Source organism: Ambystoma mexicanum, chromosome 3p (genome assembly GCF_040938575.1).
Source record: "Ambystoma mexicanum isolate Mex_15411 chromosome 3p, UKY_AmexF1_1, whole genome shotgun sequence".
Classification (NCBI taxonomy): Eukaryota; Metazoa; Chordata; class Amphibia; order Caudata; family Ambystomatidae; genus Ambystoma; species Ambystoma mexicanum.
The window spans coordinates 866,945,469-866,969,487 of NC_090925.1; the positions used below are offsets into that span (position 1 = coordinate 866,945,469).

A 24,019-nucleotide genomic window follows, 5' to 3' on the forward strand; every position below is an offset into this window, starting at 1 on the left:
GCTATCTGAAGGCTTGCCGGCGGTTGCTGGATGGATGTGCGAGGATGCTGAACGAGACGAGCTTCCGCGTAGTTTAGACGCCCTGAACAGGTGAGGATGCGCTTCAGGCGATGGTATCTCTGGAATCAGGTAAGATGCGCGCTGGAGATGTTGCTGGCATCGGGTAAACTGCGCTTCAAGCGATGGTATTGCTGAAATCCGGTAAGAGCGCTTCAGGCGGCGGTGAGCGTTACGCTGCTATACGCAGACTAACGCGAAGTGCTTGCATGCGGGCGGGGCAGGCTTAAATAGCCTGGTCCCAGCCACGCCCCCTTGGCTCCGCCTTGTGGCCCCACCTTCATGCACTCGGAGGATGCTGCACCTGCAGCCCAATGTTTTCCTATGGCCACGCCTGACCTGGATGCACGTGGGGACCCTGCAGGGGCAGAAAGATCATGAGAAATAGTGTGTGGAGCACACTATCTCACGAGCTTGGCGCCGAAGGCGCTAGGACTGGGTCCTTTATATGATGGAACTAGTGGTCCTTGCCCAGTGGCCATGACGGCACAGTGCCTTAGTATGCAGCAAAAAGATGCAGCTGAAGTTGGTTCCTGGCAGTTCCTGCAGATCTCACTGTTCCTGAACCTCAGTTGTGGGGACAAGAGGGAGAACGTAGGGACTCCTGCACGGGTTTGTCGGAAAACGTGGACAAAATGGAGTCACTTCAGTTGGAGTAGCTGTTCATCAAGTACACAAACTGGTGTCCCCTGCACCCACCCCCACCTGGTTAATCGTAACCAGCTCTGAGAATGGTATCCAGGAGTTGATTGGTCCCTCCAACTCAAAGGAAGAAGTTGTCTTTGAAGGGGCTTCTCTGTCGAAAGGAGCTTTGGCGATTTGGACCTGCAGCAGTGCTTCACCGGGCAAGCCAATGGTCCAGGAGTTCCAGCAGCCGTCCTCTTCCAGCTCTTCTTCGGTTCTTTCCTTCCAGTGGTCGACTCTGCTTTCCTGTCCAAGAGACTCGACTTTTAAACAGTTTCCTCTCATTCATTCCAGCCTAGCTTCCACTCACCCAACAGGCTGGCTGTCCTTGCCGGACAGTCAGCCAACCAACCACGCCGGAATGCACTTGGGTCTCCTAGGAGACTAAGCACACTGCATTTTGGGCCCATCCCTCACTTCCTGCCCACTCCAGACTGTGACGCCAGAGGCGGTCTTCCTGAAGCCCTCCAAAGGCATGGAAACAAAGGGACCAAACCTGGTTTGGCACACAGACAAACACTAGAAGGACCTTGCCAAAAAGAAATGGCAAAAAAAGACCGGGACCCGTTTAAACAAAGGGGCTTCAGGTGCCATCTTGAAAAACATGGCTCCCGTGATTTTTAGCTACTGTAGTTCGGTCGGGAAAAATCATGGTAGTTCGTTGTTAAACCCCTGCCACCAGCCATTTCAATAGAAAAGGGTAGCATTTGACTGCTACATGAGTTTCTAGATACGGGATGCTAGGTAACCCCTCCAACACTCTATAGGAAAATAGTGTGTGCTGGGTCTAGGAATTTAAAGACTAGTAAAGTCAAATTTAACCTTACATTCGAAGGGATTGTGTCCTCTGACGTATTCCTTATCTTTGATAATAAGTTTCCCGCTTGCTGGCCTTGGAAATTATTTCTGTAGAGGGCGCCGCGCGTCGACATCCGCCGATGTCCCTCGACGGCCACCTTATCGACATCACCATGCCCATAAATAGCCACGCGCGGCGTCCGTTGCTCAGTTCCGTTTTATTTGCGCTTTGTGGGGCCTCGTAACATCGTTGTTCAGTCAGATAAACCTTCATCTACTCGAATATACCAACTCGTTCTCGATGGCATCTTCATCGGAACCGACAACGCCGCGATCCGGCTTAAAAAAATGTCGAGACTGCGGTAAAAAAATGTCGATAGCAGATCCACACACGATCTGCTTGTGGTGCTTGGGAGCCGAGCATCATTGTTCGGAGTGTGAGGACTGCATGTCCATGACGGCGAAAGCCTTGAAGGAGCGCAAGGGGAAGCTCGAGAGAGTTAAGCCAGTCAAAACCTCCTCGAAAGTTTCTTCGGCTGAGTCGAGGCATTCGTCTCCTCGCCATCAAACATTTCGATTCTAGATCTCGAAGTAGCTCCCACCATTCGTCGAGATCAAGACACTCAAAGAAGAGACGTCGAAGATCCCCTTCCTCGTCGTCTGTTTCCCCAGAAAGGGTCTCCTGCCCCACAAAACGCAGCTCTCAGGATGAGTAGGAGGAATTCAGGAAGAAAGTGTTAAGCGTCTTCGAGAAAGTGGCCTCGACCCCCTCGAAGACAGCCGAGGGTGATACCCCGGGTGAAAAACCCAAAAAATCAAAACGCTGCAAGTCGCAGCACGCGGCGAAACATTCCACCCGAGAGCGCCACGGGCCATCAGGTAAGAAGGCACCGTCGTCGAAGATCCCTTTGACGCATGGATCGACGCAGTTGTCGAAGGGTTCTTCGCGTCGATTGACTCGATGCCATCGCCCACACCGACATCGACCCTGATGAAAGAGAAGACCACGTCTACTCCACAGCCAACGGTGATTCCAAGAGCCTCCGGCACGACGCCGAGACCGTCGTCGACATCCTCGAGTAGGATCCCGATCCTCTCGAGTTCTTCGAGGCCTCTTCCAGTTTTCTCGATGCTCTTCTCGGCACCTTCGAAGCCTGTCACATCAGCGACGACATCAACATTTTCTCGCCCAATAATGACGAGTTTGGCTCCTTCTGCCTTAGAAATGGGTTTTATACCATTTCAGAGGTCAGAGTACCCTGGATTATCTTCAATGTATGAAGAAGGGGAAGATTCTGACCAGGAAACCTTCGGGTTGCAGAGGACCACACTACCTGTTTCAAAGGATTTCACCTCTGAGGAAAGAAGGTTGAAAGACCTACAGGAGTCATTACATGAGGCAAGTGGGCTGGACACTTCCCCAGAAGTGGATTTTGTTAAGCCAGACCCAGGGGAACATGCCGAAACACCCTATAGAACCCTGATGGCAAGAATGATTGAATTTATGGGTTGGTCTGTGCCTTCGCCTGTTTTTCAACAGGATGACCTGACAGACATATTAGACAAAGGTCCACAGGAGGATCCTGTGGTCCTCTTCCCTGCAGCCTTACAAAGAAAGATTGCATCTAGTTGGGAAACTCGTGAAGTTATCCCTGCTGTCAATAAAAGATTATCAGCCAAGTATAGGGTAGCTGCAGCTGACCCTGAATGCTTATCGGAACACCCGACTCCAGAGAGCCTGGTGGTCCAAGCGGCAACTTCATCAAGCAGCAGGACCGCTTACCCTACTGTCCCACAGGCTAGAGATGACAAGAGGTACGATTCTATGGCAAAGAAAGTCTTCTCTGCTTGTAGTATGGTGTTGAAGTCCATCAACGCCACCAACGCTCGCCAGGTTCAGTCACACGCTGTGGGAGTGTGCTTCATCAGCGGCTGACTGCATACCCGAAGGAGAGGAAAAGGAAGCCTTCCTTAACATTATTAAAGATGGCAAAGATGCCATGTGCGAGTCACTTCAAACTGGCATCAATTCCGCTGACAGTATCAGCAGGGCCATGGCGGCAAGTACAACAATCCGTAGGCATGCATGGTTGCTAAAGTCTGGCTTTGCTCCAGATGTACAGGCCAGACTTTTGAATATGCCCTTTGACGGCTCTTCATTATTCGGAAAAAAGGCTGATGACAGTCTGGAAAAGTTGCAGACATCTAAAGCAGCAGCAAAATCTTTAGGAGCTGCTATCCGCCAAACTCCTTTTCGCCCCTCAGGAACCTCTCGGAGAGGAAAGTCCTTTTGCTATTATTCCGCATTCGGGAAAGGCAGAGGACAGCCGGCTCAAAGAGGCCAAAGGAGATCCACCCGAGGTGGACGGGTAAAAAGTACTAAGGCCGCAGCAGCAGCCTCTTTACCCTCGGCATCTGCATCAGCCGCCCCAAACCACTCTGAGGTCTTTCCACACAACACCTGTAAGGGGCAGGTTAACTCCCCATCTGACGGAATGGCAGGCTGTTACGTCAGATGCTTGGGCATTGGAGACAGTTGCCCAGGGTTACTGCCTACCGTTTCTACACATCCCTCAGTCATCCACCGGGGAACAGCTCTCTAAAAGTTCCAGATCCGCTCCTCTTGCAGGAAATTATAGACCTGCTAGAGGAAGGTGCCATAGAACCGGTACCTGTAGCGGACAGTAACAAGGGCTGGTACTCTTCTCTCCCCCCCCTACTTTCTCATACCAAAGAAGGACAGAGGACTGAGACCCATCCTGGACTTAGGAGAATTGAACAAGTTCCTCAGGAAGAACAAGTTCAAGATGGTAACTCTCTCTCAGATCCTTCAGGCCCTCCAGCTCCAGGACTGGTTGGTATCGCTGGACCTTCAGGATGCTTATTTCCATGTGCCAATCCATCTCAAACACAGGAAATACCTGAGGTTCGCAATTGGCGACTCATTATCAATTTCGAGTTCTGCCATTTGGGCTCACCTCCGCCCCGAGGGTCTTCACCAAGCTAATCCGGTAGTGGCTGCGAGTCTAAGGAGGGAAGGGATCAACGTATACCCCTACCTGGACGATTGGCTGATCAGGGCTGTATCTTTGGAACAAGCTCAGATCCAGCTAGATTATGTCTGCCATTTCCTTCACAAACTGGGCTTCTCCCTCAATTTAAAGAAGTCACAGATGATACCATCACAGAGACTCCAGTTCATTGAAGTGGTCCTGGACACTTCCCTGGGAAAAGCCTCGCCACCAGAGGTGAGGGCTCAAGATATTCTGCAGATGGTCAACCAGTTTCAAAATGCCCAACGTCTCCCAGCCTTCAACTTTTTGAGGTTGCTAGTCCTCATGGCATCCTGCATCTTCCTTGTGCCAGAGGCTCGCCTGAGAATGAGATCTCTTCAGTGGGCACTGAACTCAGTGGTCGCAATTCTCAGGGAGAATGACAGATCTCCTCCGGATTCCGGACAAGGTAGCCCGCGACCTTCAATGGTGGGCCTATCCAGAGAAAATCTTGAAAGGAGAACTGTTTTGGCAACCATGGCCGGAGATAACAGTAGTCAGACGCCTCACTCACTGGGTGGGGAGCCCATGCCAACGACTTGACCATCAGCGGTCGTTGGTCTCCATCGGAGTCCAGACTACACATCAACCTATTAGAGCTGAGAGGGATCAGACTAGCGCTGAAAGCTTTCCTACCATCAGTACAGGGGAGAAATGTCCTGATAATGACGGACAGCACGGTGGCCATGCACTACCTCAACAAAAGAGGAGGCGAGGCATAGGGTCACTGCCACTGTGCAGAGGGGCAATGCAGCTCTGGTTTTGGGCAATTCAGGAAGGAATCTCTCTAGCGGCAGTCCACCTAGCCGGAGAGAAGAACTTGACAGCGGCCACTCTGAGAAGTCAGAGCAGTCTCCCACAAGTGGGAGCTAGCTCAGGAATTCCTTCAAGAGATCTTCGCCCTTTGGGGAACCTCTTAGGTGGATCTGTTCGCCACAAGCACCAACAGAAATTGCGATTTGTTCTGTTCAAGGGAATTTCCCCCGAGAGGAGCATAGGAGATGCGTTCGTAGTGGACTGGGAGTTTCCACTCCTTTACGCGTTTCCACCAGTCCCTGTTATTCCTCAAATGATCAGGAGGTTGAGAAGATTCCGGAAAACCATGATCCTAATTGCCCCGGACTGGCCAGGAGAACGTGGTACCAGACCTTCTAGATATGTCCACCTGCCCTCCAATCCGTCTTCCACTCAAAGAGAATCTTCTCTCGCACAAGGGAGGTCAGGTTCTCCATCCAGACATCAGCACCCTCAACCTTCACGCTTGGCTTCTGAAAGGGTGAGGTACAAGGATTGGGATCTCCCTGATGATGTCATGGAGGTGTTGCTTTCGGCCAGAAGGCCAGCAACAACGTCTTTATACCGCTGCCATTGGAACAAATTTTGCAGCTGGTGTAGAGAAGGGAATATTGACACTTTCATGTGGTACACCAACGGGGTTATCGTTTCTACTCTACTTGGCAAACTCAGGCCTTCAAGTTGGCACTGTAAAAGGCTATCTCGCAGCGCTTTCAATCTTCAAGCGCACTGCGGAGGAACAATCGTATTTCAAACTACCTCTAGTGATACAATTTCTCAAGGGATTAACTAATATTTATCCTCCAAAACCATTCCAAGTTCCCTTATGGGACTTAAATTTAGTCTTAAACTTCCTAATGGGCACTCCATTCGAACCACTTCACTCTTGTTCGCTGAGATTTCTCACGCTTAAAACTGTCCTATTGATAGCACTAACATCTGCTAGGAGGGTGAGCGAGCTACACGCTCTCTCCTGTAAACCCCCACATACAATTTTCCACAAGGACAAAGTTGTCCTACAGGTGAAGCCTAATTTCCTCCCAAAGGTGGTTTCTGAATTTCATATTATTCAGAAAATTACCTTACCTTCGTTCTACCCTCCTCCCCATCCGGGGAAAGAGTAAGAAAGGCTACATAGGCTGGACCCAAGGCGAGCTCTAAGCATTTACATCAGCAGAATGGCTAGGATCAGGCAAGCAGACCAACTGTTTGTAGGATACTCGGGTCACAAGTTGGGATTACCCATAACAAAAGAAACCATTTCCAGGTAGGTGGATTATTTTGGCCATTTTGGAATGTTACAAACTGGCGGGGAAAGAGCCACCCCAAAATCTTAGGGCTCATTCAACCAGGGGTATCGCAGCCTCTTCGGCCCGCCAAAGAGGGGTACCGGTCAGAGACATATGTGCGGCTGCCACATGGTCGTCCGCACATACATTCACAATTTTACAACCTGGATTCCTCCACTAGTCAAGAGACCAGATTTGGCAAAGCTGTATTACATTCGGTCCATCCCTAAAGGGATACATGACATTCTTACTCCCACCTCCAATTGCACACCACTGCTATGGGAGTCTATCAAAGATAAGGAATACGTCGGAGGACACAATCCCTTCGAAGAACAAGTTACTTCTTACCTTGTAACATTCTTTCGATGGTATGTTCCTCTGACGTATTCCTCATCGCCCCTCCCATCCATCCCCGCAGTAATACGTCCCTTGTGGTTGCAGTTTACGCTCCTTCAAGGTCAATAACCAATTCAGGCATGACTTTTCTTATGCTACAAAACGGAACTGAGCAACGGATGCTGCGCGTGGCTATTTAGGGGCATGGTGACATTGGCGCCGATACATTGGCCGTTGAGGGACATAGACTCGCCGGACGTCGACGCGCAGCGCCCTCTACAGAAAAAATGTCCGAGTACAGCAAGCTAGAAACATATCGAAGATGAGGAATACGTCGGAGGAACATTCCATTGAAAGAACGTTACAAGGTAAGAAGTAACTTGTTCTTCTCAGGGAAACAGTAGATCCCAGAGAAGGTACTTAAACCTTTGGGAAGTCTAAAAAGATATCCCTGTCTCACTGCACTGAAGGTGCTGTGTAACACACACGAAAAGATGCCTGTGGAGTTATCTTAAAACGCAAGCAGGGGGGGGGGGGGAGGGAGTTTTGCACTCTTTCCAGGTAAAAAAAAATCAAGTCCTCAAAATCCAATAGTTGTTGTGGGTCTCTAAGGTGAAGGGAATTGGCACATTTTTGAGAATTCTCCCTAATACCCTTTCACACTAAAACTGTAACAATTCTGTTAGTGACAAGCTTACCTTCAATGGTTAGTGGCAGTGATGCATTGCATTAATTTGGTGCACCTTTACCTTGGTCTGTGTTCACAGCTGCAGAAAAGGGGTCTAAGGTTGTCTGTTTTTTACCAAAATGGCCCCAGTCTTCTTTTTTGGCCATTTTAGTGTTTCTTGTTCCTTCCCCTTTCATCCAGGGTGGGAAATAACTGTGATTTGTGTCTTAGGCGGGAATCCCCTGGACTCCCCGCCCAGGCTCCACTCTCTGTGAGCAAGAAGTGAGGGAGAAGTCCAAAAGTCCCCAGCCCTTTGTCTTGCGCCTTGCTTGAATGGACACAAATCCCAGTGGGGGGGGCTGGCTGTCCTGATTGGACAACCAGACCGCCCCTTCTTGTAAAATGCAGGGAGAGAATGCAGAGGTTGTGCTGTAATTCCTGGTAAGTACTGCGAACCTGGAAGCTGAAGATATGTCGACCACTGGAACTTAAACTGAAGAGGATGACTAAGGAAAAGCGGTGGAGACGATTTCTAGCGACCGGAGAGCCTGCTGTGTAACCGGAGCCTTTTTTAGCCCTTCCTTCCAATCGACCTGGGGCCTCTGAAAACGACGACCCCAACCCAGAGCCTGGTGAGACCCACTAGACTCAAAGACCTGCATTTTTGAGCCATCCCACGCGTTGCTGCGACCTTGCATTGTTGCAATACCCCAGTAACCTGGGCCCTCAAGCCATCGTGCGGTGCACGGTCTTCTGAAATTCGCTGAAACTTCGTGGGCATCCTGGTCAATCTCCAGAGACAAGAACCGAGTCCAAAAAGTCCCATCACCAGAATACTGGACCTTTAAAACGACAAGAATTCAACTGATTTTCTGCACTCCTTGAAAAGGTGCCAAATCCGCAGAACCACATTCAGCCGCGAAGGAAACCTTGCCTAGAGCCTTCTTCAACCCCAGCTGCAAAGTTCCTTTTGAGGTCTTGTTTTCAGTCGCCACTACAAGGAATCCACCGACCGGGTATTTGGCTGCAGACCTTTAAGTTCTCCTGCTGCAAAATCTTCAATGCTGAGCTACTGTGTCGGCTTGGGTATGTACTTACCTTAAGCCTGTTAGGATTTCTTTGTAGCTGTGGGTTGTTTTCTGTGATGATGCCTCTCATCCAGTGCACCCAGTCCCACTGTTGGAATCCTGCTAGGCTGTCTTCTGCGAAGCCCCTGGACCCTCTTGTAAGTACTCACTCACCTGTTTGCCAAGTTTTCCTAAGGAACTCTGACCTTTGCTACTAAAGAACCTATTCTGACACTGCCTGTTGGTCACTAGTCCTAGTGACTCCCCGCCCCCCCCCCCCCCTTCCTCCACTGAGAACACTCATGCTCCAAGAATAAGGTAAAGCCTTTCAAGGGATTGGGACTTCTGTCTACAAAAGAAAAAAAAGAAAAGAAGTGTTTAAAAGTAACTTACTTGTAAAGAGTTGGTTGGTAAAGGTAATTTTAAGAGTGAACAGTTATAAAAGTTCTTACTGATCTTGAATGTGTGATGCACTATTCTTAAGTATGGTTAACATCGTTCATTCCTTAGCAACTGTTTTGCCAGTCTAATAGAAAGTAGATGTGAAGGTATTTTACTCTCCTGTGATTACGTTGTGCCCCTTCCCAAAAGTAAAGTGTTGGTATCACCCGATTAGTCCTTTGAGGATAATTGTATGCGTGACCCCCAACTGGGTCTTGTTTCCCCTGACTTGCTGCTAGCATGTCCTTAAGTCTGTATTAGGTTGTTGCCTGCCTAGAATAACTGAGTCATTCAGTAAAGTATGACATTGGTTTTACTGCCCCTTCCTTGTAAGGTTAAAGAAAGTATGTGGGTTTTACTTACCTTGTGATGTGTGCCATCCAAAAATAAGTTTAAAAAGTTGCTGCTTATTTCTATCTGGGGTTCCCTGATTTCAAAAGCACCGGTAATTGTATATTACACTCTTTGGTTTTATTCGCCTACTATAACTGTTATGACAAAAGTAGTAAGGTTTTTACTGCACCTAGAATAAGTGTTCCACTATGCACCAAAAGTATGTTGTCCCGTTGACTGCTTATGTGATTTGTCAGAGTCCTTGTACAACAGGTTGGGTCTACTGCCCTTGCATTAATGAATGTAATTGTGAAAAGTAACCATTGGTTTTTACTACCAAAGTATACTGAATGTGTATGAAAATGTTTTGGCGTCCCTAGAACTACTTTAAGGTACTTCAAATAAGGTCTATACTTGGGTCCCAAGTATAGTTTAGTGTTTTTTATATTGTGATTTCATATAAAGTTAGTGCTTACTTACCCCTAGATTTATCTGGGCCTACCTGTATTTAACCCCTTAAGTGCCAAGGGCGAGGTATCTTGTCCTTGGAATTACCACCCTGTTGCCAAGGACGAGATACCTAGTCCTTGGCACTTAAGGGGTTAATGAAACAGAAAACGTTAGAAGGCATTGAATGGAGAAATACCAAAATCACCAAAAAAGGCATTGGCACTGGGGAGGAAACCCATGGCAGTTTAAATAAAGCCTTTATTTTTACATAGTGTTTTAGTGTTTCTTTGGGCCATTTGTATTACAATTTCACTTGTACTGATTCTACAGCCCTCTCTCCCTCCTAAAGATGAGCCTGGCTGCTCGGTCTATGCTACCATGAAGTCGGGTGGTACAGCCTTATACTAAGAGTGGAGTCTTGTACTGCCTCAGTTGAATGGCTTTACTAAGCCCTTAGTTGGACTTCAGAAATGTTCTTGTACTAGTTGATTCAAGGCTGGGCTTTCCCATAGATTGTGTTCATCTCCTTCCTTCTTGTGGCTGAAGGTGCTTGCATGGAGGATCCTCAGCTACATTGCTGGTGTAATTTAAACTTGGTTACAGCCAGGTACTGTGCTATTAACACTGGTTCTGCCTCTAGCAAATTGCAGAACTTCAGTTTTGGCATCAAATTGACGAACGTGAGCTTAATTATCTAGTATTTTGTGACGGTGAGCATATGTGTTTCTGATGGGGTGTTAAGCACATAATTGAACAGGTACATGATGTTGCATTAACCCTGCTTGATGGTTGGCACTTAGCCATTGCTATATTTTACAGTCTTTAATTTATTTCCCACTGGCAATTAAGATACAACAGGATGGGGAGTGAGCCCCCGGGGTGCAGGCTACCTCTTTGGCAGTGACGTGGTAGCGCAGTTCAATGCAGCGAACGACATCGACATGATATGCCGTGCCCACCAGCTGGTGATGGAAGGTTACAAGTGGCATTTCAACGAGACTGTGCTGACGGTGTGGTCTGCACCAAACTATTGCTATCGGTGAGTATCTGCAAGTGCTGACACTGCAAGGTGAATGCATGTTTCTAGCCATATTGGGCCAGTTGTATGTTGGATATGTCAAATTTGAGATTTGGAAGATTTAATGGCCTTACATTTTCTGGAGTAATTATTCCCTTGCTGGTAACCCATCTTGTCTAAAATGTCTCACCGGTTGATGGGACCTCTACGTATTTTAGAAGGCTGCCCACTGTTGGAGCCATTTTGTGTAGTGAGTTTAAATGGGTCTTCCTTAATTGTCATCTTCCTAAATGGTAGCCTGGCTTTAGAAGTCTCTTCAGACTCCACAGTGAGGATGTGTTAACCTGGTAAGTGCTAGGGAAGAATTTCATTTTGCAGCTTTCCCTCCATTGACTCAAATAGAAACCCTCCAACGTTTTGCTACAATTTGATTCCTGACTTTTGAAGGAAAGTTAAACACTTTTGCTCTACTTCTCTTGCTCAGCTCCTCTTTTGAGTGAACTGGTCAGTCCCTGAGGCTACCAGTGAAGGAGTGTGCAACATTCTTTGTTTTTTTGCACCACACATCACCTTACTGTGACATGCTGCAGGAGTGCTTTGTATCCCTTGTCCTATTTCTTTGTAGTAAAATGTTTGAGTCTAAGAAGGGCTGGAGGCAGCATTGTTTTTTAAAAAAATATATAATATATAGTTTTGGTTTTCCCTGCATGCACTTTTGCTTTTTACCACATACTTAAAATTATTGTGCCATGTATTCCTCAGCCAGTCCTTTAGCCATCTTGCCATTTGTTCTTCATACACAAGGTTTTGCCTGGGAAAGAGCTAATCAAATATGGCATTTCCTTAACTGAGTTTCCTGGGCAAAGTGGTTATTTGAGCGTCTGACAGGTTGTGGGCGCTCAACTGTCTAGTCCCAATCTAAACCTTGACCAGCGTTATGCTTTTTGCTGGGCAGATGTGGGGCAAGAGGATGCCCATGATTGGACAGCCCTTGGCAATTTGGTGCAGAGCCTTACCATTAGTGGGCTTGGGGAAACTCTGGGTTGAATTGGGGATAAAGGAGGAATTTGCAGCAGTTTCTCAGCCTAGACCACTAAGAGTTACAGCCTGTTGAAGATCCGAGAGCGAGATCCGAGAGTTGAAGATAATCAACAAGCTTCATCCAGAGCATCCTTGATGTATCAGTTATCTGTTTGGGCTTAAAATGTCGCAGGTGCCAGCTTGTGGCCCAAGGCAAGTAGTCTTGTAGCTGCTGCTTTCTACCACAAAGACTGGCCTTGCTGGAGCAGTGTTGAGCTCACCACGTGATTCACTTGCTGCATCCTGATCAGTGTCAATCGTTGCTGTCTGTTTCGATCATGTTGACACTGGCACAAAAACCAAAGAGGAAGATGAAGAATTTGCGGCTGAAACAATTTCCAGCGACCAGGGAGCCTGTTGTAGCTCTTCCTTCCAATAGACTTGGGACTCAGAAAACGATGGCCCCGAACCAGAGCCTGGTGTGACCCACTAGACTCAAGAATACCTGCATTTTGAGCCATCCCACAGTGTGCTGCAACCTTGCAGGGCTGCAATTCCCTGGGACCTCGAGCCATTGTGCAGTGCACGGTCTTCCGAATTCATCTCGCTGAAACTTCGTGGGGCTCCTACTGGATCTCCAGAGGCACGATTCCAGTCTGAAAAGTCCCCTCACCAGAGGGCTGGACCTTGCAAACGATGAGAATCTGACCAGCGATATTCTGTCTCCTGTGCTCCTGAAAAAGGCGCCAAAGCCATAGCTTCATCCAGCCACGAGAAAAAACCTTCCCTAGAGCCTTCCCTGTGATTCCTGCTGCAAAAGTCCTTCCAGTGTCCTGTCTTCTTGAAGGAATTCAAGGACTGGGTTTTTGGCTGCAGATCCTGTAGTCGTCCTGCTGCCAAATCCTCTGTGCAGAGTTACTGTGCTGGCTTGGTTATTTACTTAAGTCTCTTGTGATTCCTGTGTAGTTTTGGGTTGTTTTCTGTGATTGCCAGTCCTTTCGTCCAGTGTACTCAGGCCCCTGCTGGAATCCTAAGTTGTCATCTGTGAAGCCCCTGGACCCTTGACTAACTCTAAAGTACTTACTTGTTCTAACAGTCTTTCTTTGGAACTCTGACTTATGCTACTTAAGAAGCTATCCTGATCTGCCTGTTGGACACTAGACCCTAGTGGCGCCCCCCCCCCCCCCTACCCACCTCCCCTCTTCTGCCACTGATAACACTCATGCTCCCAGGATTAAGGGAAAGACTTCTATGGGCCTTTTGCCTAGAATAGAAAATGCATGTTACTTGCAAAAGAAGTTGGTTGGCAATTAACTCTGAACAGTTTCTAAAGTTATTACTTTAGAAATGTTCTGCCATTCTGAAAAGTATTTCCTTATAAACTGTTTCTCCATTCTAACAGAGTAGATATAAGGGTATATTTCGGGGGATGGTGTCCTCCGTATTCTTTGACAGTGATTACCACAGCTGTGCTGCTTCGGAAAACTTTTTCGGTGTAGGTGTCCTGCGTCGATACGCTCCCTCGAGGACCTCCTCTGACGGCCAACGTCACCAGATGTTAGATGTAGGACGCACGTCGCCCGTAGCCTCAGTTCTGTTTTTTCCACGAACGTGTTTGCTTTGAAATCTCGGCACTTCGGTTCTGGTGTATCGGTTCTTACGAATATTGTATTTTCTACGAGAAAATGTCTGTCTTCTGCTACCCTGAAGTCGGGCTTCAAGAAGTGTCGGGACTACGGTTCCAAGATGTCTGACGGACCTGCACGACATCTGCCTCTGGTGCCTGGGTGAGAGCCACGCCACTGATGACTGTGACGAATGCCAGTCTTTGACGTCGAAGGCCTTGCGGGAGCGGAAGAAGCAGCTGCCGGCGGGTATGGTTTCCAAACTCTGTAAATCGAAGTCCGCTGGACTTTCGACCGACGATTCGAGGGGAGACTCTCCGTCGGCGTAAGTCCGGGGGGGGGGTCTAGTTCCAGGAGTGGGTCCCGCCATTACTCGCCCTCTTCGAGGCATGCTAGGAAGCGCCGTCATCGGTCGCCTCCACGTCCTCGTCTGAGGACTCCGCCAGACGGCGGGTTTCTTGTCCTACCAAGCATTAATCTCTGGAGGAATGGGACCCCTTCCGTAAGGAGATGTTGGCGATTTTTCAATCGCAGGGCACAGTCCGGCCGTGCCTTCGAGAGAAGCCGGCGAGGAACGCTCTAGAGCCACCGCTCGCACACCTTCAGGCTCAGGTGGTCAGCACGATCACCGAGAACCTTCGAGGTCTCGGTCGGACAAGGATCGCCATCGTACCCGCTCCAGGTCCCATTTCTGGAGGCTCCGGCTCCAAGGAAGCCATCGGCGCCGAGGCTGTCGAAGGACACGCTTGAGGCTCCGGCCTCGATGCCGCGGTCTAATTTGTCGACGCCGCTCCCATCCGCGCCCTCAAAGCCTTTTGAGGAATTTTTGCCGGAGGTACCCCAGAGAGCTGCGGAGGCTCCTAGGAAGTCGCTCAGCAAGTCTGTGCGGCCTGTTTTCCACCATACTCTGTTCCTCCTCCCAGGGTGGAATTGTTCCAACCCTTGGAGTACCGAATATCTGGGTTGGTTGGCTCCATCTGTGGATTTTCTGCAGGGTGACCTCACAGATATTTTGGACCAAGATCCACCCAGTGTTGCCATTTCCCATAGCCTTACAACGAAGGGTGGCAGCGGCTTGGACTGCTCCGGAGAGTCATTGCCGAAAAAATATCATCCAGCCAGTGGCAACCCCTGCTACTTGTCCTCGCACTCCACACCAGAGTTTGGTGGTACAGGCGGCTACGGCCCCCGCGAAGCAGGTGGCGTACCCTACAATCCCTCCTGATGGAGACGACAAACGCTTTGATGGTTGGGCGAAGAAGGTATTTTCTTCTGGTGTTATGGCTTTAAAAGCAGGCAACTCTGTTTGGTGCCCTTGCAAGATTCACGCACACACTTTGTGGAATTGTGCATCTTTGGCTGCTGAACATATTCCCAAAGGGGAGGAACAGGATAGGTTTTCTTGCCCTTGTTCAGGATGGCAAGGTTGCCATGTGTTAATCTGTTCCGTCGGGTCTGGATGTGGCAGATTGTTTCAGCCAGTCCATGGCGGCGAGCACCGTGATGCGCAGGTTTGCATGGTTGCGGAAGTCTGGGTTTGCGCCTGATGTGCAAGCCCGGCTCCTCAACATGCCCTTTGATGGTGTACATCTTTTTGGCAGCAAGGCTGACTCGAGAGTCTTGAGAGGTTGCAGACCTCCAAAGCTAGAGCGAAGTCGTTGGGCGCTGCAGTTCGCCAACCTCCCCCTTTTCGTCCTAGGGGACAGCAATGGAGGGGAGATTCCTTTCGATATTACTCCTTTACTAAATCGAGAGGAGCTGCAAGTCAAAGGGGCAACTGTAGGAGTGCCAGAGGTGGAAAACGGGGTACTCGAGGTGCCAAGGCCGCGCAAGCAGTTGCCTCTTTGCCCTTCGCCAATGCCACAGCCGCTTCAGCTCAGTCATGAGGCCCATGCTTCTCCGGTTGGGGGAAGGCTGGCGCAGCATCTTGTAGAATGGCGTGCCATTACTTCAGATGTGTGTTCTTGAGATCATAACCCACGGCTACTGTCTTCCTTTCCGGCAGAGGCCTCAACAATCCACCAGGGAATCTCTTTGAAGAGTCTGAATCCGTTCCTTGCGCAGGAAATTCAATCCCTGCTGGAGAAAGGCGCCATAGAACTGGTGCCTGTAGCGGAGAGGAACAAGGGATGGTATTCCCCTTATTTTTTGATTTCGAAGAAAGACGGGGGATCGAGACCCATCATGGACTTGCGCGGGTTGAATAAGCTCCTCAGGAAGGACAAGTTCAAGATGGTTACTCTTTCACAAGTCCTCCAGGCCCTTCAACTTCAGGACTGGTTGATGTCTCTCGACCTCAAGGACGCTTATTTTCATGTGCTGATCCATCCCAAGCACAAGTACCTGAGGTTGGCAGTTGGCGACTCGCACTTTCAGTTTCGGGTCCTGCCGTTCAGATTGACCTCCGCCCGAGGGTTTTCACCAAGATCATGGTGGTGATGGCAGTGTATCTCAGGAAAGGGGATTCACGTCTGCCCCTGCCTGGACGATTGGTTGTTCAGGGCGCGCTCTCCTTAGCAAGTCCTGGATCATCTGTCCGTCACCTGGCACTCCCTTCACAACCTGGTCTTCTCCCTCAACTTGAAGTCCCTCCTGATGCCAACACAGTGGCTCCAGTACATCGGAGCAGTGCTCGACACGTCCCTGGGGCAGTGTTTTCCTCCCCAGGTTAGGGCTCAACACATTCAGCAGATGGTGCACAAGTTTCAGCATGCCCAGAGTCTCCCAGCATTCGAGCTCTTGAGGTTGCTCGGCCTCATGGCATCCTGCATTCTTCTGGTGCCAGAGACCAGGTTGCGGATGAGATCTTTGCAATGGGCTCTCAAGCTCCAGTGGTCAGTCCTCCGGCAGGATGTTGGACCCCGTTCAGGTTCCGCCCTCGGTCGCCCAGGACCTTCTGTGGTGGGCTTTCGAAGGCAATCTGATGACGGGGGCTCTGTTTTGGCTACCCTGGCCAGAGGTGAAGATCGTGACAGACACGTCCCTCATGGGATGGGGAGCTCATGCCAACGAGCTGACCGTCCGTTGGAGTCCAGACTCCGTATCTATCTGTTGGAGCTGAGGGCCGTCAGGCTTGCCCTGAAGGCTTTTCTGCCGACTGTGCGAGGAAAGAATGTCCTTATTCTGACAGACAACACAGTGGCCATGCACTACCTCAACAAAAGGGGGGGGGGGCAGGGTCACTTCCTCTGTGCAGGGAGGCAATACAGCTCTGGTTCTGGGCCATCCAGCAGGAAATGTCGATCTTGGCAGTCAATCTGGCCGGAGACAAAAGACGGCGGATGCTCTGAGCAGGCAGAGCGCGATCTCTCACGAGTGGGAGTTGGCTCATGAGATTCTCCTGGAGATCTTCGCCCTTTTGGGGACCCCTCAAGTGGAGCTCTTCGCCTCCCAGTGTCAACTGGAAGTGCAAAAGGTTCTGCTTGTGGGAATTTCCTCCAAGAGGTGCCTTAGGAGACGAGTTCGTAGTGGATTGATCCTTGCCACTGCTGTACGCGTTTCCTCCAGTCCCCGTTATCCCGCAAGTGCTGCCGAGGCTATGGAGGTTCGGTTCCCGGATGATCCTCATTCATGGGCCCGGAGGACGTGGTACCTGGACCTTTTCGACTTGTCCATCTGCCCTTCACGTCGTCTTCACTACCGAGACGATCTGCTCTCACGGGAGGGGGTTTAGGTTCTCCACCCAGAGGTCAGATCCCTCAACCTTCACGCTTGGCTTCTGAAAGGTTTAGGTATAAGGATTTGGACCTCCCTGAAGACGTGATGGAGGTGTTGCTTTCGGCCAGACGGCCGGCAATAGTCCTTGTACCGTTGCCGTTGGAGAAATTTCTGCGACTGGTGCAGGGTTCAGAATGTGGATTCTTTTTCGTGTGACATTCCTGTGGTTCTGTCTTTTTTGCTTTCTTTAGCCCACAAAGGATTGCAAGTGGGTACCGTTAAAGGATACCTGGTGGCGCTGTCCATATTTAAGGCTTGTCTGAGGAGTCCTTTGATTTCTCAGTTTCTGAAGGGGCTCACTAGTGGGTTTCCTCCGTCACCTTTCCAGGTGCCTGGTTGGGATTTGAAACTTGTTCTCAAGTTTCTAATGGGTGCTCCATTTGAGCCTTTACATTCTTGTCCTTTGAGACTGTTAACCCTTAAAACTGTATTTTTAGTTGCGGTCACTTCTGCTCGCAGAGTGATTTGGTTACAGGCACTTTCAGTTAAGCCACCCTTCACTGTTTCATAAGGACAGGGTTGTCCTTGTAGTTCATCCTTCCTTTCTTCCGAAGGTGGTGTCGGAATTTCATTTAAGCCAGAAGGTTATTCTTCCGGCATTTTATCCTCCTCCACATCCTGGTAAGGAAGAGGAGCGGCTCCATAGGCTGGATCCTAGGAGAGCTTTAAGTTTCTACATTTCACGCATGTCCTGGGTCAGAGTGGACGATCAGCTCTTTATTGGTTACGCTGCTAGGCGTTTGGGACAAGCTGTGACTAAGCAGACTTTGTCTAGATGGATTATCTTGGCAATTTCTGAGTGTTACCGCCTGGCGGGTATGGACCCTCCGCTAGGCTTACGGGCCCATTCGACTAGGGGTATGGCCGCCTCTACTGCTCTGCAGAGGGGTGTTCCTATTCGTAACAGCTGTGAAGCAGCCACTTGGGCTTCGGTTCATACTTTTGTACGTCACTACTCCCTAGATTCTTTCCATGGGCAGGATATGGCCTTTGGCAAGGCAGTCCTTTACTCTGCAATTTGATTGGACATTCTAAATTTGTATATTCTAAATTCTTTTCCCACCGCCTTACGTTGGTACTGCTTCGGGAGTCTGCCATAGATATGGAATACGTCAGAGGACCCAATCCCCTCGAAGAAAGTTACTCTCTTACCTGGTAATGTTCTTTCGATGGGATGGTCAGACTTATTCAATATCACTCCTTCCCTGCCTACCCCGCTACAGAATTTCTTATGCGATAGCAGCTTACGTTTCCGCAAGGCTTTCTGTGGTCATACTGGCAGTACATTGGTGCCACACGTTCTGGGGGAAAAAACTACAACTGAGGCTACGGGCGTTGTGCGTCCTACTTATAACATCCGGTGACGTCGGCTCGACGGAGGCCCTCGGATGGTGTATCGACGCAGACGCTGAAAGATTTTCCGAAGCAGCACAGCTGTGGTGATTACTGTCATAGATATGGAATACGTTGTCGACCATCCCATCGAAAGAACGTTACCAGGTAAGGGAGTAACTTGTTTAGGCTCAGAAGTTGTCTGAGGGACTGTTAAATCAGATCCCCCTATACATTAGAAAAGAGCAAAGTGCCCACAAATACTTTGCAAATGAGAACTAATTAAAAAGTATCACAGCAAGAGTTACAAAAAGATTGCTGGGGGACTCTGCAAACAGTTTAACCGACTTAAAACATGAAGTACATCCTGGTGAGGATTAGATCCTCATGTTCCTCGTTCTGGGATGGACTTGTTTGGTAAGATTTTCATAGGAACGATAAATCCTCCTGACATGTCAGCCCCAGATTATTTTGATTTTCCTGGTTGATTATTTTTCCTTGTACCTGTGTGGTAACCTTTTCCCACCCTCGCAGAATCTTTACTCTTTATATGGGTGTCATTTTTTGGACTCTCCATAGTGTTTTAAGTTATTCTCCTTGACAACGTTTTGGCAATAGGTGCCTGTTGCTGTGTTGCCCAAGGGGCTCCCCTTTTAACTTTCTCCTGCTAACCTTGTGTGAACTACAGTTTCCAAGGGTAGAAAGGATCTTTGGATCTTTTTTACATTGTAAGTGACACTGTTAGGCAAGAGCGTATGTAGTAACCCTGTGGAAGACTACACCAGCCTTGTTCTTGTGGCAATAGGTAACCCAACCTTTGGTATAGGCCTGTACTGCACAAGTTGGTAGAGTGACTGAGCAGCCCAGGCTCATCTCAAGGGGGGTCAATGTGAGCTGTAGGGTTGCAACAGAGGTTCTCGGTGACATGTAATAAAAGAACACTTATACTCAAGATTTCTTAATTAAAATAATTATTTACTAAAAAGTTTAAAAATAAGCCTTCTTTAGAAGGGATCAATAGGCAACACTTAAATACACTTAAAATATTCACTCCTTCAGTTAAGTAGATAACCTTTTGGGATGGCACAAAGATTCTTCCTTTACCCTGAGGTGACTTCGATAGTTAGGACACTGGATATTAATATCACTTTTGACACTTAAATGGCAAAACTGAAGTTATGGCAAAAAGTAAAAGGTTAGGGAAAGAAACAAAGGTTAACACATTTTTCAGGTAAGCACCTTTCAGTTGCCCAATGAAATTTACCCGTTCCCAGCTACACAAGTAAAGTATGTATGACTTTTTGGAGGGATAGTTAAACAGTCAGGTAAGAATCTGCAGGGAGCCAGGACAGCCAATGTCAATTGAGCAAAGTCTATGGGAGCTGAGGCACTTCTTGTAGATAGCTCAATAGTTTTTGTAATAAAAGAATCCTGGTTGGCCCCAAGCTGGGAGGCTTGTGAAAGAGCAAAGATGCAAGCAACTCTGCAAAGGGCAGTCAAAGCAAGTCTTCAGTGAGAGCAAGCAAGCTACACACAAGGTTAGTATCCCTAGTTGCACAGTACCTTGAGTCTGAAAAAAAGGTTTCAGCTGGCTTCTGTTCCTGTTGTAGTCCTGCAGATCCTGTTGTTCCTGGGCCTCAGTCGGTACAAGAGGGAGGACGTCTGGGGACTCCTGCACTACGGTTTGAAGGTCGACTACAGCAATGGGCACACTCCAGAGCAGCGGTACTTTGTGGTTTCAGCTACTAGCAAATAGCACCACCGTGGTTCTTGGACACCTTGTGGAATTTGCTTGCTTCTGGGGTCCAGCACTCTGTTGTGGCTGGGGCTACGTTGGTCCTGCTTCGATGGAGTCAGGAGGATCTTCCTGGAGCTCGGGTCTGGCTTAAAGGCAATGCACTAGATTCTGGTGTGCCTGTCCCCTGGCGCTCTGTTCCTGCAGCAGCAAAGTAGTACAGCCAGCAGAAAGCGGGGTCCCAGTCGAGTTTGTCTTGGGGCTGATTGGTCCCACCAACCCAAGGGGAGAAGTCATCCTTCCCAGACTTCTCTAGTCGATTCGAAATTCAGAGCTTCCGAAATGCAGCAGGGCTTCACGGGGCAAACCAACACTCCAGGAGGGTGCAGCAAGCTTCTCTTCCAGTTTCTTCTTCGGTTCCTTCGTCCAGTGGTCGAATCTGCCTTCCTTGCAAAAGTCCTCGCATTTTATGCAAGATTCTCCCATTCATTTGCAGCCTAACTGTCGCTCGCATAGCCCAATCACCTTTGGTTGCATTCCTGTAACCAAGAAGACTAAGCACAGGGAGTTTCAGGAACCTCCCTCACTTCCTGCCCTCCAGACACGCTGGAGCCGGAGGCGGGCATCACCAGTGAATCCTGCTAAAGACAAAACAAAGGGACCTAACCTAGTTTGGCGCTGTTGGGGAGAATTCTCAAATGTGCTAATTCCTCTCTAGAGACCCCCAGCAACTTTGCTGGATTTTGAGGACATGATTTTTTAACCTGGAGAGAGCGAGAACCCTTTCCCCACTCTCTCGTATTTTAATGTGATTTTTGAACACTTTCTTTTGGTTGTGGAGTCTGACAAACTGCATAAGCATCATTGTTAGGCAGAATTCTCAAAAATGGGGCTATATGGCCCCCAACCAGAACACAACGCTCAAGATCTAGACGACATGTTAGAGCGCATCCTTATGACCATCTCCCAGAGTACCAAAGAGCAGCTAGACGCCCCGTTCACCCTGGAAGAAGTTGTCCAGGTGATCTCCGACCTCCCGAAAAATAAAGATCCGGATCCCAATTGGCTCACATCTGAGTTCTACCGTGAACACGTCGCCATCCTAGCTCCCATATTGCACGGAGTCTGGACTGAATCCCTTCGATTGGCCGCTCTCCCTCCCTCTTTAAGGGAAACCCTAATCACTGTTCTCCTCAAACCAGGGAAACCCCCAGATGAATGTGGATCCTATAGGCCCCTGTCACTTATCAACACAGACATGAAAATCTTTGCCAAAATAATTGCGAATAGATTCCTCCCATTTATGCCCCATATGATCCACGCAGACCAAAGGGGATTTGTTCCAGGCCGCTCCACTGCTCTTAACATCTGCCGACTATTTAATATATTGTCCAGAATTGACCCAAAGGCGGACGCAGTGGCGGTCACGCTAGACGCCCAGAAGGCATTCGACATGGTTTCATGGAAATACCTATGGGCAGTACTGGAAAAAATGGAGATGGGCCCGAACATGCTTTCCTACATAAAACTGTTATGCTGACCCGAGGGCCAAGATGCTGGTTAACTCCATTGTCTCCTCACCCTTTGGGCTACACAGAGGCACCCGCCAGGGATGCCCGTTCTCCCCCATCCTTTTTGCACTCGCCATCGAACCTATGGCAGACCACGTTAGGGACAGACACTCGCAAGGGTATTCGCCTGCAGGGTACCCCGGAGATTATCTCATTGTATGCCGATGACGTACTCCTATATGTCAGGGACCCCTCCACACACCTTGACCCGATCATCCGAGACATAACAAAAATAGGTACGTACTCTGGCTTCACCATCAACTATTCTAAATCAGAGATATTCCCCCTTACTGCGGCAACCCAGCAGCCAACATGTGAATTTCCCTTACGATGGGCCCCGGGGGGCATCAAGTACTTAGGGGTGCAAGTTTTACTAACCAAGGCCTCCTTACTCAGGGATAATTACGAGGTGACGGCACAGCACATTGAATCCAAGATGCTCAAATGGCGCAACCTCCCTCTATCTCTGGCAGGCAGATAATCACTAATCAAAATGATTGTGGTCCCTAAGCTCCTCTACATTTTTGCTAACGTCCCAGTTTGGCCCGGGAAGAAATACTTTTAAGAGACTCCACGCTGCGTGTTCCCAGTTCCTCTGGCATTCCGGAGCGGTCCGCAAAAAGTGGCTACACATGACCCCTCCCTACGAGAAAGGGGGATTCTCAGCCCCAGATCTAACCCTATACTGGATTGCGGCACAGGCCCAACACGCCACGCACTGGTATGCATACCTGAACCCACACGTCAAATTGGAGGAACTGGCAGGGGACGGGACTAACATTATGACCCTGTTACACCATACGTGCCAGACTGACACCCCTGCAGACCCTGTGGCCACTACGATTAGAGCATGGAACATGATCCTTATCCCGGCGCAAGGGCCCCGCCCATACTATTAATGGCTACCCTTGCGACAATTCCCAGGCCTCTCCCCCACACACGATCATCATTTCATCCAACACTGGGAAGCCCTGGGATACCAAGCTCTTACGGACCTGTACCCAGGTGGTAAATTCATCACCCCCAAACATGGAGACCCGGGCACTCCAACTCAGCGCTTGAGCTACTACAATACTTTAGGCTAAGAGCGGCGGTCCATGCATTGTGGCCATCGTACCCGCATGAGCCCCCGGACTCACCTGAACTCCAATATATAGCAAACTCCATAGGGGGCAGAGGTATAGTTTCCTCCCTATATAAAATACAGCTCTCAAAGCGAGAGAACACGTCCCTAAAACCAAGGGAAGCCTGGGCCAGAGAGCTGGAAATAGAAATCACTGATGGTATGTGGCACAACATGTGTGCGCACACACGCAAGGTCTTAGTGCAAGATTCCGCTGCATACAATATAAACTACTCGACAGACTCTACTACACACTGCTGAGAGTAGCGAACTTCACACGCTCCCCTACCCACAGGTGCCCGAAATGCAACTCCGAGGAGGCCGATCATATGCACATGTTTTGGTCCTGTGCTGCGCTGAAAGCGTTCTGGCTGGAAGTAACGAGAGCGCTCACAGAGATAATTGGTTCTCCAATAGACCCCGACCCGCTGGCCCTGTTATTCGGAATATAGTCCGGGGAAAACGCAAAAAAAAGTCTAAATTCTTGAATGTATGCGCTATTGTTGCTAAAAGATGTATCTTGCAGGGTTGGAAACGCTGTTCTCCTCCCACCTTTGAAATGTGATTGAAGGCCCTCACCTGGGTGCAGACCTGTGAGGAGTATATTGGATCCCTGCCCACGCCCACTCGCCCAAAGAATGTGTGGACAGAGTTCTGCACTTATTTGAACAATAAAGATGAGGTTGAGTGGGCCCGCCCGCTGAACCTGCCTGACTCGTTGCCATAAAGATTGGACGCCTTGCCTCCTCTCGAGTTGTTCATTACCCCCCCCCCCCATTCTCGAACTGTCTCAAAATGTATGATGTAATGCCCAGCTGTGTTATTGTGATTCTGTGTATCTCTGTGCAAAATGTACTATTCCTGTCTTGACCTTTCTTGCCAATAAACAAAAGTTAAAAAAAAAAAAT

At 49.1% G+C, this 24,019-nt stretch overlaps 1 protein-coding gene across 1 annotated transcript in view; it reads left to right on the plus strand.

Moving 5' to 3' along the window:
• PPP4C (protein phosphatase 4 catalytic subunit) overlaps positions 1–24,019 on the plus strand; it is a 310,205-nt gene that overhangs the window by 242,670 nt on the left and 43,516 nt on the right. Inside the window, exon 8 of the mRNA XM_069652040.1 lies at positions 10,820–11,009. Within this exon, the coding sequence (XP_069508141.1) occupies positions 10,820–11,009 (190 nt within the window). The remainder of the gene's footprint in view (positions 1–10,819; positions 11,010–24,019) is intronic.